The 17021-nt window shown below is 47.5% G+C and overlaps 1 protein-coding gene across 1 annotated transcript; it reads left to right on the top strand.

The window, feature by feature from the left end:
• Positions 1-720: 720 nt before the first annotated feature.
• Positions 721-15973, top strand: THPO (thrombopoietin). Its single transcript, XM_032225528.1, has 5 exons — positions 721-943; positions 3902-4029; positions 6867-6953; positions 10030-10194; positions 14463-15973. Exons 1-5 carry the CDS (start codon positions 931-933, stop codon positions 14643-14645), a joined length of 576 nt encoding a protein of 191 aa, XP_032081419.1. The 5' UTR covers positions 721-930; the 3' UTR covers positions 14646-15973.
• The last annotated feature ends 1048 nt before the right edge of the window (positions 15974-17021 follow it).

Genomic DNA, 17021 nt, shown 5'->3' with positions numbered 1-17021 from the left:
TTAAAAAATAGAGCAACATTCATATTCGGGTGGGGACGGATTGTAATCTTTAACCCCAGGCCTGACGGGATAGCCAGATCTTGAGGGCTGTGCGGAAGGTCTGAAGGGTGGTGAGGGTACGAATCTCCACGGGGAGATCGTACTTTAATGGAAAGAAGGACTAGGGGAGACATGATAGCAGTCTTCCAATATCTCAGGGGTTGCCACAAAGAAGGGGGAGTCAAACTATTCTCCAAGACACCTGAGGGTAGAACAAGAAGCAATGGGTGGAAACTAACCAAGGAGAGAAGCAACTTAGAATTTAGGAGAAATTTCCTGACAGTTAGAACAATTCATCAGAGGAACAGCTTGTCTCCAGAAGTTGTGAATGCCCCAACACTGGAAGTTTTAAAGAAGATGTTGGATAGCCATTTGTCTGAAGTGGTGTAGGGTTTCCTGCCTAAGCAGGGGGTTGGACTAGAAGACTTCCAAGGTCCCTTTCCAACTCCCTTATTCTGTATACTAATAAAGCCTTGAGGCTGGAACGTGTTTGCAAGATCCCTGCGGATGGCTTCTCGTGGCTCAGTCCGTAGCCTGTGCTGCCTTTCCTCCATCAGCTGCGAGCCAAGACGGAAATATCTGGAAGTGAGAAGTTTTCCTGACGGCCTGCCGTGTTCCCTTCTCTAGTGCCTTGGCCCAGAGGTCAGCACCACCAGTAGCAGCAACACAACAGGAAGCGACGCAACCCTGACTTGGGAAAGCTGGAATTGCGCAGCAGAGAGCCCTGGCAAGAGAAGCCAGCAACCTCTGGGGCTCTCCCCTCCGTGCGGCACGGCGGCCTCGCTGGGGTTGCGTGCTTAAGCCGTCTTCAATGGACGCCGGGCAGGAGCTGGAGAAGAGCAGCTGTTGTCCCCCTGCGGAGCGAGGAGGTGACCCGATGGACAGTGGGGCATGGAGTTGAACCGTGAGTGCCAGCCTGGCAGGAGAGGGCAGGGCAGAGAAACCCCAAAATGCAGGGATCCTTGGTGCAGGCATTTCGCTGGCAGGACTGATGATGTTACCTAGTTTGGGTAATGGAAGGTCTGCAAGAAAACCACCAAAGCTCAGAGGGCACCAAGGATCCCTCATTTTCAACCCCGGGCTACAAATATTCTCCCGGATTGACACTAAAACGAATTAGGGAAGGACAGGAGCTCAAATAGAAGGGCTGGCATGGCCTCTTTCTTGAAAAAGTAGCATGCAAGGGGGAAAGCACTCTGCACATGAGCTGAGGCTAGAGGGCAATAATCCAGGATGAGGTCTGGGGAAGAACTAACCCCACCCCGCTCCCACAGACTGAATTGAGCATTCGCTGGCTGGGGAATTCTGGGAGCTGAAGTCCACAAGTCTTAAAGCTCCCAAGTTAAGTTTCCAAATGGGGAGGGATCCTATCTAGAACTCAAGATATTTAGGTTTGGGGTTAGAATTAGGAATCTGCAATTCAGCTGACCCCAAAGATGGGATCCTGTTAATAAGCCACCTCAGCTGGGGATGATGGAGGTTGGAAGTCCAACTGTTTTTTGATGGGATTTCTGGGGAGGTTGGTTGAAAAACATCAAGACGGAGGCCTCAATTCTCTGCAAGTCCTCGATTTACGACCACAATTGAATTTCTGTTGCTAAGCGAGACAGAATTTTGCCCCATTTTACGACCTTCCCTGACATGGATGTTAAGAGAATCGTTGCCATTGTTAAATTAATAACGCGGTCATTAAGGGAATCTGGCTTCCTCATTGATTTGCCTTGTCAGAAGGTCGCAAAAGGCGATCTCACCTGACCCAGGGACACTGCAACCGTCATAAATACGAACCATTTGACAACCGTCTGAACTATGATCATGTGACCATGGTGAGGCGCCAACGGTCGTAAGTGTGAAAACTGGCCATAAGTCACTTTTTTCAGTGCCGTTGCAACTTGGAAGGTCACTAAACAAATGGTTGTAAGTCGAGGACTTCCTGTATTAGAAGCCCTTTCTGTTTTCTTGCATGCAGAGAAACCACCGGGAGAGCCTTGTGTTTTTGTGACTGCCATCTTGACTTTTTTGACCACTCCCAGATCGATCGAGGGCATTTTTGCGGCCTTGCCTCCCAAACTACAGTATCCATTATCCCAGGCTGAGGGGAGAGCCAGGGGGGTGACGAAACTGGAAACAAACTGTCTTTTGGGTTGGAAACTATATGCATCTGACTTAGCAATGAGCAAAAAATTAAGACTGGACATTTGAAGTTGTACATTTAGGCAAGAAAAACAAAATGCACAGGTACAGTATAGGTGGTACCTTCCTCAATAGTAGTAACTGTGAGAGGGATCTTGGAGTCCTAGTGGACAGCCATTTAAATAGGAGCCAGCCGTGTGCAGCAGCTGCCAAAAAAGCCAACACAGTTCTTGGCTGCATAAACAGAGGGAGAGAATCAAGATCACGTGAAGGGTTAATACCACTTTATAATGCCTTGGTAAGGCCACACTTGGAATACGGCATTCAGTTTTGGTCACCACGATGTAGAAAAGATGTGGAGACTCTGGAAAGAGTGCAGAGAAGAGCAACAAAGAGGATTAGGGGACTGGAGACTAAAACATATGAAGAACGGTTGCAGGAACTGGGGATGTCTAGTTTTATGAAAAGAAGGACATGGGGAGACATGATAGAAGTCTTCCAATATCTCAGGGGCTGCCACAAAGAAGAGGGAGTCAAACTATTCTCCAAGGCACCTGAGGGTAGGACAAGGAGCAATGGATGGAAGCTAATCAAGGAGAGAAGCAACTTAGAACTGAGGAGAAATTTCCTGACAGTTGGAACAATGAATCAGTGGAACAGAAGTTGCCTCCAGAAGTTGTGAATGCCCCAACACTGGAAGTCTTTAAGAAGATGTTGGATAGCCATTTGTCTGATACGGTATAGGGTTTCCTGCCTAGGCGGGGGGTTGGACTAGAAGACCTCCAAGGTCCCTTCCAACTCTGCTATTGTATTTGTATAAGTGCACGGACTGAATTCCTGCAATGTGTGTGTGACACCCCTGTCCCCCGCCCACCACATGCACACACAACCGCCCTGTGTGCACCCCACCCCCACACATGTGCACACGATCCCCTATGCTCCCCTGCCATCTGCACATGCGCCCATTACGCCTCAACCATTTTTTTTGCTTAGAGCCGAGGTGGCGCAGTGGTTAAATGCAGCACTGCAGGCTACTTCAGCTGACTGCAGTTCTGCAGTTCGGCTGTTCAAATCTCACCAGGCTCAAGGTTGACTCAGCCTTCCATCCTTCCGAGGTGGGTGAAATGAGGACCCGGATTGTTGTTGGGGGCAATATGCTGACTCTGTAAACCGCTTAGAGAGGGCTGAAAGCCCTATGAAGTGGTATATAAGTCTAACTGCTATTGCTAACTGCTATTTGAGGTTGATGCAGGAGGCTTTCCAGGCCGAAAAAGCGGCGGGGTGTGTTTGTGTGTGTGCATATTACTGGTTCAGGCGAACTGGTATTTTCAACGATCAGCTGTGACACAAGATTTATATTAGCTAGAAAGCAGAATTTCCTGCTTTCTAGCTAATTAAATCACGTGGCATAGCAGATTCCCCCTCCGCTCCCTGTTCTATTCACCTTTTAGGCATGCTGGGTAGCAGGCTCCGCCCACCCACCCGGATGTCAACACATCCATTTTTGCCACCCTACGCGGAAGGTCCTGCGCATGTGCGGAGGTGGCCGTGGGCGCCCACATTTGCGAACCGGTAGTGAAGGTAAGTAGCTTTCACCCCTGGTTTGCACCGGTACATGTTAGCTACTTGTGGATTGGATGAGCGTTTCCGTTTTGTGAGAGTGCCCACCCTCAAACTCTAGCAGAAGATAGTGAGTCCTTCTCTGGTCTATCTCCTTGGTCTCCTCTAGGGCTGCTGGTCTTCGTTGTATTCCTGTTCCAGATGAGACTCTCCGGGATGTGGCCCACGGAGCTTGTATGTGACAGGCGACTGATTCAGAAATACGTGGCTGAAGCTGTGGACATGGAGGAAACGTTGGTGAGAAAGCACCTATTGGTCTGTCCAAGCGCACTGAACTCGTTTCTCCTTCTTGGCCTATTTCAAACGGGGGGAAGAATAACAGAGTTGGAAGGGACCTCGGAGGTCCAACCTGCTGCTTAAGTAGGAGACCCTATATTAGGGGTGTCAAACTCAAGGCCCACGGGCCGGATCCAGCCCACAGGGTATTTAAATCTAGTCTGCGGGGCATTGGTGGGTTCCAGATCCTGTTGCAACCGGTAGGGAATCCACTACATGAACACACGCAGTGCCCGCATACATACTTACCACCTGCGACACCTCCACGATGCTCCAGCTGCTCGGTGGAGTGTTGCACAGGCGCCGTATGCTCGGTGCACATGCACAGAAGTCCTGAAAACCTCAAATACCGGTAAGGAACGCGGGCAGGCGAGCCCTCCGGAGCACCGTATGGGAATGGTATCTGGTGCTCCTGGCAGGCACCGGTATGCCCGTAACGGGGCATACCGGTTGTTACCCACCACTGCTGTGGGGGTACCCTGTAAACAGCGAAGGACCAGCTTGCAGTGCCTCTGACAGCGAAATCGGAGCTTGAGATGGCCATATGCAGATTCACTGACAGAGGGCTGCAGGAGGCCATCACGGCCGAAAACAGAGCCTTAATGAGTGACATTGAGCTGGCCACGCCCACCCTGGCCACATCCCCCCAACCCCTCCCGAAGTCAAACACAACCCTGATGCGGCCCTTAATTAATTTGACACTCCCGCCCTAATACCATTCTGAAGAAATGATTGTCCAATCTCTTCTTAAAAACCTCCAGTGATGGAGCACTCACAACCTCTGGAGGCAAGTCACTCCACTGATTAATTGTTGTCGCGGTCAGGAAATTCCTCCTTAATTTCCAACTGTTATTTTTTGTCTTGCCTTTGTGTTCCTTGGAGAATACTTTATTTTTCGTAGTATAAGATGCTCCAAAGTATAAGACGCACCTAGCTTTTGGGGAGGAAAATAAGTAAGGACTGCGCTCTCTCCCCCCCCCCCCCCGGCTCTGAATCCTTGGTTACTTTGCTGACACCGCAAAATAACAGCATTTTTTTCGCTGTGTTGATTTCACCTTTGGGGTGTTTGGGTTGGGAATTATGTGGGAATTGGCGTGAAAGCGAGACTTTTGTCCTGTTGTGGCCAGGAGTCTCGCTGAAGCGTCTGAAGCCTGTGGCCTCGCCCAGCTGTTTACAAAACGCCACCCCAACCTGCGTTTGAAAACCATAAATAAATAAAAAGCACATTCAGGCAGCGTTAAATCACCACAGGGGGATGCCGTAAATTCTTCCATTCCTATCACATGTGGGATTCCCTATTCTGACGCCACTCTGTTTGAAATGAGTACCCTTGCAATGTGGGGAACCCCTTTTGGCTAGTGAAGTTGGGGCAATTTAATTTCAGAGTTGGCCCCATATACCAACCAGACCCCAAGTACCATATCTTTCAGAGTATAAGATGCTCTGAAGTATAAGACGCACCTAGCTTTTGGGGAGGAAAATAAGGGGGGGAGGAATCTGCTTCTGCCTCCCAGCAATTTGCCTCCTTGCAATCAACCTCCAGTACATACAATATTCACTGTTTGTAGGGTTACATTTCAGACTATACTTGTGCAGATGTTGTTAAAATTGATCTGGCTTTCCAGTAGTATAGTTATTCTCTGCTATTTAAAAGAAGATATAATAGCACTGGGCCTCTTCAGATCAAGCATTAACTTTAAAAAGCTTCTTCATTTTGTTAAATTGTCTAGAACAATAATAAAGCAGTCTTTAAAAAATAAGTCTAATAATTTGAACATTCTATAGGCATTTCTAGTTATTGACTTACCTTCTTGCAGTAAACAGCAAACAGCCTGATTAGCACAAGAAAAAAAAAACCTCCCTCTGCCTCCCAACAATTTGGCTTGTGGAGCGAAACAGCAAGTTTCACTTTCAATTTCAGCAGGGGCCTCCCGATTATCAGCTGTTTCAGGCTGCAGGGATTGCTATAGCCTTTTGCAGCCTCTGCAAGCTGCATTTTCCCCGTTTGTTGCAAGGAAGTAGATGGCTGGGAGGCAGAGGCCGAAGGGTGGAGGACAGTGGGTGGGTGAGGCTACATTCAGTGTATAAGACGCACCCAAATTTTCACCCTCTTTTAAGGGGGGAAAGGTGCATTTTATACACCTAAGTTGACCCCCCACTCTTTTCTGCGACAGCCCCTCAAGTAATGAATTGAATTGAATTTATTGCACTTATATGCCGCCCTTTTCCCCGAAGGGGACTCAGGGCGGCTCACAATCCAAGTCAGGGAAGGGGATACAGATAAGGGATAAAAAAGACGAACAAAACAATACACAATTTAAAAGCACACAACCACCATACCATTCGAGAAGGGGGGCAACAGCTCTTTAGCCCCAGGCCTGTCGGAACAGCCAGGTTTTAAGGGCTTTGCGGAAGGCCTGGAGGGTGGTGAGGGTTCGAATCTCCATGGGGAGCTCGTTCCGGAGGGTCGGAGCAGCCACAGAGAAGGCTCTCCTCCGGGTACTCGCCAGCCGGCATTGGCCGGCGGATGGAATTCGGAGGAGGCCTAATCTGTGGGATCTAATTGGTCTATTGGAGGTAATTGGAGTACGGATATCATGTCACCCCTAGTTCTTCTCTTCATTAGACGAGACGTACATACTTCCAATAATCCTTCATCGTAGATTTAGTCCGCAGAATAATATTTGCCTTTCTAACAAGAATATTCCCATTTCTGTTTGCTAGAAGGGGTAGAAGGCAGAAGTGGAATTTAGCCAGCCTCAAGCTGATTTTCCTCTGCTTTTCTCCTGTCTCTGCAGAGCCAATGTGAAGAATTTCCTTTGCTCCTGGAACCCGTGCATTTACCCTTGGTGGGGTTGAACCTCAGGGTGTGGAAAACAAAGACGGTAAGTATGTTCAGGCCACTTGGGGGTTCATCTGTATCCTCAGAATCACCGGAATCAGAGTGCAAATGGTTGTGAACCTTATTGGGACTGCTGGAAGGACTGTGTTACAGACAAGAGACAGGTGCTGCCATATCCTATGATCTAAGCCCCAGAGTTCACTGTAACAGCATTGCCAAAAAGGCATTCAGAGTTGTTAACCTAATTTTACGAAGCTTCTTCTCCGGTAACACTGTATTGCTAACTAGGGCATACAAAAACCTTTGCCAGACCAATTCTTGAATACAGCTCGTCTTCCTGGAATCCACACTGTATATGGGACAGTAACACGATTGAGCGGGTACAGAGATATTTCGCGAGAAGAGTCCTCCAGTCCTCCGCTCACAATAGTATTCCCTATGCTACCAGGATTGAAATTTTGGGCTTGGACAATCTGGACCTGCGCCGCCTGTGGTCTGATCTGAGCATAGTACACAAAATTATCTGCTACAACGTCCTACTTGTCAATGACTATTTCAACTTCAACCGCAATAATACGCGGGCAAACAATCAATACAAACTCAAGGTAAACCGCTCCAAACTCGATTGCAGAAAATATAGAGTGGTCAACGCGTGGAATGCTCTACCTGACTCCATTGTTACATCCTCAAACCCCCATAACTTTAATCTCATCTGTCTACCATGGACCTCAGCCCATTCCTAAGAGGTCCATAAAGGGGGTGTGCATAAGCACACTATCGTGCCTTCCGTCCCTGTCCTACTGTCCCCATTTATCTGTTTTTACTTCCTTTGTTCATGTTTATGTTCATATCTACTTGTTATCTTGTATATACAATACAATACAATGCAATACAATACAATACAATATAATATAATACAATAGCAGAGTTGGAAGGGACCTTGGAGGTCTTCTAGTCCAACCCCCTGCCTAGGCAGGAAACCCTATACCGTTCCAGACAAATGGCTATCCAACATCTTCTTAAAGACTTCCAGTGTTGGGGCATTCACAACTTCTGGAGGCAAGTTGTTCCTCTGATTCATTGTTCTAACTGTCCGGAAATTTCTCCTTAGTTCTAAGTTGCTTCTCTCCTTGATTAGTTTCCACCCGTTGCTTCTTGTTCTACACTCAGGTGTCTTGGAGAATAGTTTGACTCCCTCTTCTTTGGGGCAGCCCCTGAGATATTGGAAGACTGCTATCAAGTCTCCCCTAGTCCTTCTTTTCATTAAACTAGACATACCCAGTTCCTGCAACCTTTCCTCATATGTTTTAGCCTCCAGTCCCCTAATCCTCTTTGTTGCTCTTCTCTGCACTCTTTCTAGAGCCTCCACATCTTTTCTACATCGTGGCGACCAAAACTGAATGCAGTATTCCAAGTGTGGCCTTACCAAGGCATTATAAAGTGGTATTAGCACTTCACGTGTTTGACATACAAACAAAAAATAAATAAAATATCCCAATAACAGAATAGTAGAACTGGAAGGGACCTCTGAGGTCTTCTAGTCCAACCCCCTGCGCAAGCAGGAGACCCTATACCATTTGAGACAAACGTTGTCCAATCTCTTCTTAAAAATCTCCACTGTTGGAGCACTACAAGTTCTGGAGGCAAGTTGTTCCAATGATTAGTTGAGAGACGGCTGCTCAATAGGTAGCCTCTTTGACCCCTCTTTCAAACCAGTGGTTCTCTCTGTCTGGGCCAAGTGGACCAGTGTTTCCAAGCTAAAACACTGTCTGAGGAATTCTGGGATTTGAAGTCCACCCATCTTAACGTTGCCAGGTTGAGAACACAGTTAGGTGTACACAACTGTAATGGGAAGAAGAAATAACCCTGAAGAACAGTGGGAAAGGTTCTAATGAGGGTCACCTTCAGATAAAAGAAATTTGAGTCTGGAACAGAATGGTAATCTGACTAAGTGTCTCACCTTGACTAGTTCTCATAAAGGGTGAGAGAGTGAAGATACATTCAGACTTGTAAGCTTTATAACATAATAAAAGTAACATTGAGCCGAGGTGGCGCAGTGGTTAGGGTGCAGTACTGCAGGCCACTTTAGCTGACTGTGATCTGCAGCTCAGCGGTTCAAATCTCACCGGCTCAAGGTCGACTCAGCCTTCCATCCTTCCGAGGTGGGTGAAATGAGGACCCGGACTGTGGGGGCAAGTTGCTGACTCAATTTGCTAAAAAAAAATTGTAAACCGCTTAGAGAGGGCTGAAAGCCCTATGAAGCGGTACATAAGTCTAATAAATAAATAAATAAATAAATAAATAAATAAATAAATAAATAAATAAATAAATAAACAAACATTAAAAGGTAAAGGTTCACCTCGCACATATGTGCTAGTTGTTCCCGACTCTAGGGGGCGGTGCTCAACTCCATTTCAAAACCGAAGAGCCAGCATTGTCCGAAGACGTCTCCGTGGTCATGTGGCTGGCAGGACTCAATACCAAAGGCGCACGGAACGCTGTTACCTTCCCACCAAAGGGGGTCCCTATTTTTCTACTTGCGTTTTTACCTGCTTTTGAACTGCTAGGTTGGCAGAAGCTGGGACAAGTCACGGGAGCTCACTCTGTTACACGGCGCCAGGGATTCGAACCGCCGAACTGCCGACTTTTCTGATTGACAAGCTCAGCGTCTTAGCCACTGAGCCACTGCGTCCCTTAAACTAACATTAGCATGCGTTAACTTTGGTTTCCTAGCCTTGCCTAGGAAAATTAGTGTGGTAGCTAAGCATGATATTTGACTGTAGCTTGTATGGATTACTGGTTTTTTAAATTATTTTGGGTGTGCTGAAATTCTGTTGTAATATGGGACAAAGAGGCTAATGGCAGTGAAACTAAAATGATGACAGTCTTACTTCTTAAATTTTAAGGAAAAAAAACCCCAATTCTGGTTCCACCCTAGTAAATACAGGAGTGTTTCTCAGTTTGACAACATTAAGAGGTGTGGAGTTCAACTCCCAGAATTCCCCAGCCAGCCTTGCTGGCTAGGGAATTCTGGGAGTTGAAGTCCACACTTCTTAAAGTTGCTAAGGTGGAAATAACAGTCTCCTTCGAGATGGCAAAAATGACTGATTCTATTTCAGAACGAAGTCAAGGCGCAGGAAATCCTCCAAGCGTTGATCCAACTGATGGATGGCGTAGCGGTGGCCCAGCGATCGACGAACGAGACCTGCATCCTGGTACGTCTTCAGCAGCTTTATGAGAAAGCCAACTTCTTCCTTCAGCACTTAAGGAGCTTCCAAGGGCAGGTGAGCCAATCCCAGAATTGGTGGGGTGGATGGATGACCACTACAGAAGCCATCTCATCACGCTGTGGGGTTTTCTGAATGGAGAGAGATAGTATTTCTATATGGATTTACAGCAGGGATGGCGAACTGGATTTCATTGAGGGACAGATCAGGGTTGTGTTTGACCTCGGGGATGTGTGTGTGTGTGGTGAGGGTGGGGGTGGCCAGCTCGATGTCTCCTTGGCCTGTGGTGGCCAAGTGCTAAGGCAGGACTTCCTTCAGACCCTCCCTCACTCTCATGATAATCTTCCTTCCTTCCTCCCCTCCCTCCTTTTTCTTTTTCCTTCCCTCTTCATTCTACTTTCTTCTTCTTTCCCTCTTTCCTTCCTCCCTCCCTTCCCTTCTTTTGCCTTCCCTCTTCATTCTTTCTTCTTTCCCTTCCTTCCTTCCTTCCTCCCTTCCCTTCCTTCTTTTGCCTTCCCTCTTCATTCTCCTTTCCCATCCTTCCTTCCCCTTTCCTTCCTTCCTCCCTTCCTTTCCTTCTTTTGCCTTCCCTCTTCATTCTACTTTCTTCTTCTTCCCCTCCTTCCCTCTCTCCTTCTTTCCTTCCTTCCCGTTCCCTTCCCTTCCTTCTTTTGCCTTCCCTCTCCATTCTTTCTTCTTCCTTCCCCTCTTTCCTTTTTTTCCTTCCTTACTCTCTTCCCTTCTTTTTCTTTGTCTTTCCTCTTTCCCTTTCTCCTTTCCTGTCCCTTCTTGCATGCTCAAGTGCAAAAGGGGAATCATTTCTCCTTTCGTTTTGTTTTTAGTTTCTTTTGCTAGCCCTCTGCCAGAGAAAACAGAGGGCAGGGGAGCCAATTGGGGGTGGGTGGGGAGAAAGCGCGTACTTGGCCCTCCCAAGCTCCATTTTAGCTGGCAGAGGCATCATAGGCTGGCGGGCCTTACGTTTGACATCCCTTATTTAGAGAATGTAGAGAATTATGGGGAATTACCAGGGACTTGGTGGCTCAGTGGCTAAAATGCTGAGCTTGTTGATCAGAAAGTTCAGCAGTTCAGCAGTTCGAATCCCTAGCACCGCGTAACTGAGTGAGCTCCCGTTACTTGTCCCAACTTCTGCCAACCTAGCAGTTCAAAAGCATGTAAAAAATGCAAGTAGAAAAATAGGAACCACCTTTGGTAGGAAGGTAACAGCGTTCCATGTGCCTTACGGCGTTTAGTCATGTCGGTCACATGACCATGGAGACGTCATCGGACAGCAGTTGCTCTACATGGGGCAAGACTGGACTACTGCAACGTGCTCTACATGGGGCAGCCCTTGAAGAGTATTCGGAGACTTCAACTCGTCCAGAATGCAGCCGCGCAAGTGATTGTGGGTACACCTCGGTACACCCACGTTACACTATCCTCCGCGAGCTGCACTGGCTACCGATTGGTCTCCGGATACGCTTCAAAGTGCTAGTCGTAACTTATAAAGCCCTTCATGGTATTGGACCTGGGTACTTGAGAGACCGCCTGCTGCCAATTACCTCCCAAAGACCCTTTAGATCACACAGGGTCGGCCTCCTCCGGGTTCCGTCCACCAGCCAATGCCATCTGGCTACCACCCGGGGGAGGGCCTTCTCTGTGGCAGCTCCAGCCCTTTGGAACGAACTCCCCGTGGAGATTCGGACCCTCACCTCTCTCCAGGCCTTCCGGAAAGCCGTCAAAACCTGGCTGTGCCGGCAGGCCTGGGGTTGATGAGTTCCCCTCCCCTCTCGACCTGTGTGGCTGTGTGATTCTTGGCTATTTTAACTACTTGTATTGTGTTATATGTTCCCTTCCCCGCTTTGAATTGTTCACCGCCCTGAGTCCCTCCCGGAAAAGGGCAGCATATAAATAAAACAAATCTAAAAAACTAAAAATCTAAATCTTTGGCTCTGAAACGGAGATGAGCACCGCCCCCAGAGTCGGGAACGGTTAGCACACATGTGCGAGGGGAACCTTTATCTTTATAAAGGACTATCTGAACCATTTACATATTGCCCCCAAGAACCTGGGTCCTCATTTTGCCAACTTTGGAAAGATGGAAGGCTGGGACAACCTCGAGCTGGTCAGGTTCGAACTTCTGATTGCGGGCAGAGTTTGGCTAAAATTTGGAAGTATGGAAAGCGAAAACACGGGAGACATCGGTGTTTGATGAATGCATGAAAAGTGGCATCTGGCTTCAATACACCACGCCTGAAAGTAAATTGGGTAGCGGCTAATGAGTCAACACTGAACAGGAAGAATGTGTGACATCCGCTGAACTGTTTAATGATGGAATGAGTGGAGATGAAAGGGAAGAAGGTCACAAGGCAGATGAAAGAGTTGAGATTACGGAGAAGAGGGACGTGAGAAACTTCCGTAAGGTGTGAAGGGTTTGATATATACAGTATACCATAGTTGTGATGGACGTTTGTTGGCACTAAAAGATAATGGACGGGCAGTGAATGCTCTTGGTATAAACATAGGATATGACCAAGAATTTGAGCAAATCTGGGATGCTTTTCTCACCATCAAAGGCACTTTATCAGTTCCCTGAAGCTGGGCTCTTTTAGTATATACAGCATTTTCTTTTCTTTTCCCTTTGCATTTTACAAGATAGTCCTCAGTTTATTGATGAGCACTGGCAACTCATCACTAAATGATGTAGTGTATGTACAATTTATTTATTTATGCCATGTTTGTGTGGTGTATATTGGAGGTGGTGAACCCTTTGAGAGCTGTATGCAACAAAATGTCACGTTAATGTATGCCAATAGGTACATTCAAAGCAGTGGTGGGTTTCAAAAATTGTTCGAACCTACTTTGTGGGTGTGGCCTCCTTTGTGGGAGTGGCTTGCCGCCCATGTGACCGGATGGGAGTGGCTTGCTGCCCATGTGAAGACGCCGACGACACTTGTCAGAACCACCTTAAATTATCTTACACACAGCACTGGCATGCATAAGAATAAACTTGTAAACTTGTTTTTTAAAAGGCATCTTTGGTTTGCATTAAAACAACTTCAACACACGCAATGTTCTGATTGCACCACAAACGCAGCAGTCATCCTTACCTTTCACAGAGGCACTGAGTTTTATAAATATGAGCATGATAGTGTAGAATAATCATATCCAAGGACCAGTGGTGGGTTTCAAAAAATTTTGGAACCTCTTCTGTAGGTGTGGCCTGCTTTCCGGGTCCACTGGTGGAACCTCTTCTAACCGGTTCGGTAGATTTGACGAGCCAGTTCTACCGAATAGGTGCGAACTGGTAGGAACCCACCTCTGCTCGGCAGGCAGTGTTTATGCCCCCTTCAGAGTCTGACTCTGAGATAGAAGATGAACAGCTGTCAGAGAGCGGGAGAGTGGCTCGGTTGACTATGGAGGAAACTGGGGAAGGGCAAAGTCAGGCTGGGCAGAGCGGGGGGGAAAGTAGAACAAGGGAGAGGGGTGTTCAAATAAAGACCAAGGCCCACCCCCTCCTCATCCCGTGGCACGACAAAACCACGGTCCACTAAAGCGCGCCCGATTAAACCGCGTCGCTGACGTCATCAGCAGGGCGACAACAGCGACCGTGGAGAAAAAAGGGCACTTTAAATAGCGCTTTGAAAGCAAGCCGATTCAAGTTGAGGTAAGGGTTAGGTTTAGGGTTAGGTTAAGGGTTAGGGTTAGGTTAAGGGTTAGGATTAGGTTTAGCGTTAGGTTTAGGGTTAGGTTAAGGATTAGGTTTAGGGTTAGGGTTAGGTTAAGGGTTAGGATTAGGTTTAGCGTTAGGTTAAGGGTTAGGTTTAGGTTTAGGGGGGTTAGGTTTAGGGGTTAATTTTAGCTTTAGCGTGGCTTACGAGGGAGGAAAGGGCCATGATTCCCTTCACAAGGCACACCTGGGGATGGAGTTTAAAGGAGAGGCAAATGGTCTAGAACACTGAGTTCATCTGGCGTTAACTGCTTATCTGAGTTCCTGGCATCCTCCCAACTGGTTTGATTTATGGCTATGCTATTTCACTTCTGGAACTCCTTATCTTGCTTGCCCTGCCCGATTAATTACCTTATCTTGCCTTGTTGGATTCATAGTTGGAAGTTTTCTGCTTACAACATTTGGACTGGAGTATTTTCAGCCAAAGGCTGTTACAGGTTTGTGGGAGAGCTTTTTTCCAGGCCGGAGAGTTGAAAGGGACATTGGGGGCAGAGCTGGTATTAATAAAGGGACTCATTCCTGTTCTCTGGTTGTGTAGCCTTTGTGCCATGCTCCGGGTCATTGCAGGCACTCTGACTGGTTTCTTCTCTTGCCCTAGGAACAAAGTATCACGGCACAGCCAGAAAACGTCCCCAAACTGATTTCGACAAGAAACCTTAGGACAGTCTTCTGGACCTACGTGCAGCTTTTGCAAGGAAAGTTGAACTTCCTGTTCTATGACCTCCGGGAAAACTCCTGTGCTGAGGAGGACCATCCGCCTGGGGTTGCCCTTCCTCCATAGCACCTTGGCCACATCAAGCGGGCATTGAGTAACCCTGCAGGTGGGCTGGCAAGAGACATCGACCAATGCAGCTATTGGAGGAGAAAAGCCACCTGGACGCTGGGGTGGAAGAACAGGGCTGACCAAGCCCTCAGAATTGTGGGAGGGGGAGGGCTGATGGTAAAAGGTGGGGGAGAAAAAGAAGAGGGTGTGTGTGTTGTGTTAACCCTGGAGATCCCAATTCTCTGCATTTAGTACCAACTTGCTTCAACTGCCTGCAAAAAAAACCCAAACCAAACTCGAGGCTTACGGAGTTGGGCAAGTCTGCCTCTCCCCCCTAAAAAGGTTTTGGCATCTTTCTCCTCTAACCCGGTCGATGTCCTCATGGAATAAGCACCTCCAATGAACTCTACGGAAACTCAGTGGAAAAGATGAGGGCATTCAGACCATCTTGCTCGAACAATTCTGGGCCATCTGAGTCGGAATCAGCGGAGCAACCTCATTGCTCCCCCATAACGTTATCTTGTGCAAACCAACTTCTTCGTCATGAAGGTGGTTATCTTATTAATTAGTCATTAAGGACGAAGATATTCTGGGCTTTGCAACAGAGGCTCTACAAGGGCCCCTTAATTATTACTATTTTTTGCAGCCGTGACCTAGGATTTAAGCATTTCTCAGTGCAAGGGTCAGCAACTTGCGGCTCTGGAGCCGCATGTGGCTCTTTCATCCTTCTGCTGTGGCTCCCTGTCGCCAGTCGGCTCCACAATTGATAGGGCTTTCGGTTAGGACAGGTAAAGGAAAACGGATACCATGCTAGGAAGAGACTCTATGTTGCGGGAACTGGATTTCCACTCGGCTTCAGAACTGAACAGAGGGACTTCCAGTTAGGACCTTGGTGGCTCCTTTGAGTGTTCCAAGGTTGCTGAGCCTTCTCTTAGTGGGCGTGTATATACTGGGGTTTTCTTCAAGGACCAGAATTGAAACCTAGAGTAGGGGTCTCCAACTCCTGGCCCAGTACTGGGCCGCACAAGAGGCTGGGCAGTACATGCACGCGCACAACCAGCGGTGGCTCAGTTCTCCCTCATTACCCTCCCGGACCGAGAGCATCTCCTGGCAAATTACTACGCCCAGATAAATTCCAGGCCTATTTTCCTGCCTGTGGATTCCATTCTAATAAACTTGTCTTATGAAAACCACATCTAGGCAATACCATTTGGAGGGATCGGGGGAATTTGAGAATCAGCAAAATGCTTGCCTGGATGTCCTCACTTTATATCAAGAAGCTGCAGGGGGAGGAGGGGGAGGAAAAGAGCAGCCGAGCATTTTCTGATTAAGGTAGGGCTCTCTAAAATTGGCAACTTTTAAGACTGGTGGACTTAGGTTTAGGTTTAGGTTTATTGGGATTTATATGCCGCCCTTTTCCCTGAGGGGACTCAGGGCGGCTTACAACCACAGGGGGGGGGGGGTGCAAGGTCAAAAACAAAACAATATGTGAACAAAGAAAAGATAGTAAAACACAACTTTCATTCAACAATCAAACACTCGGGCGGGTGAATTGGAAGCCTATCCCCAGGCCTGCTGGGAGAGCCAGATCTTGAGGGCTGCGCGGAAGGTCTGGATAGTGGTGAGGGTACGGATCTCCATGGGGAACTTCCAACTCCCAGAGTTCCCCAGCCAGCATGGGTTGGCTGAGGAATTCTGGAAGTTGACGTCCACCAGTCTTAAAATGTTTCCACGTTTGGAGACCTTTGGATTAAGGGATCATGGCTTGTCCGGGTAATTTGGGGCAAGGTGTCCAAAATGTCTTCAGTTGTCTTCTTCTCCTGCAAAGGTGTGCTTGGAGCGATAAGTACCATATTTTTCGGAGTATAAGACGCACTCCCGCCCCCCCAAAGCGGGTGGAAATGATGGTGAGTCTTATACAGAAAATATTGCGGGGGGGGGGGTGTTTAGTGCGGTGCCAATCAGCTGTTCTAGAACGGACAGCAGTGGCAAACAAGCGCTGCCGAATGGGCCAGGTGAATACCGGATGGATGCTGGAAGGCAGAGGCAGAATTATTTTTCCTTGCTTTCCTCCCCAAAAGCTAGGTGCATCTTATAGTCCAGAGTGTCTTATAGTCCAAAAATATGGTAGGTCAGAATGGAAAGTAAATACAATTCAGCTACAGGTGGTTCTTTCTTATAATTCTGACATCCCAGCCAGGTATGGATCAGGAAATCTACAAGGAAGGAATGAAACCTGCTAATTATTGCCATTACATGATCAGTAATGATCTTATTCAGTTTTAAAAAAAAAAACACTATGATGGGATATATATATTTAACCAGCACAAGAAGATCTTGGATAAACAGGGTAATTGAGCTCTTATTGCTGCTTTGGCCAGTCATACATATTGG

This window comes from Thamnophis elegans, chromosome 10 (assembly GCF_009769535.1).
Source record: "Thamnophis elegans isolate rThaEle1 chromosome 10, rThaEle1.pri, whole genome shotgun sequence".
NCBI lineage: Eukaryota > Metazoa > Chordata > Lepidosauria > Squamata > Colubridae > Thamnophis > Thamnophis elegans.
Note: the sequence above shows the minus strand (reverse complement) of the source record. Positions and strands in the feature narration are given on the sequence as shown.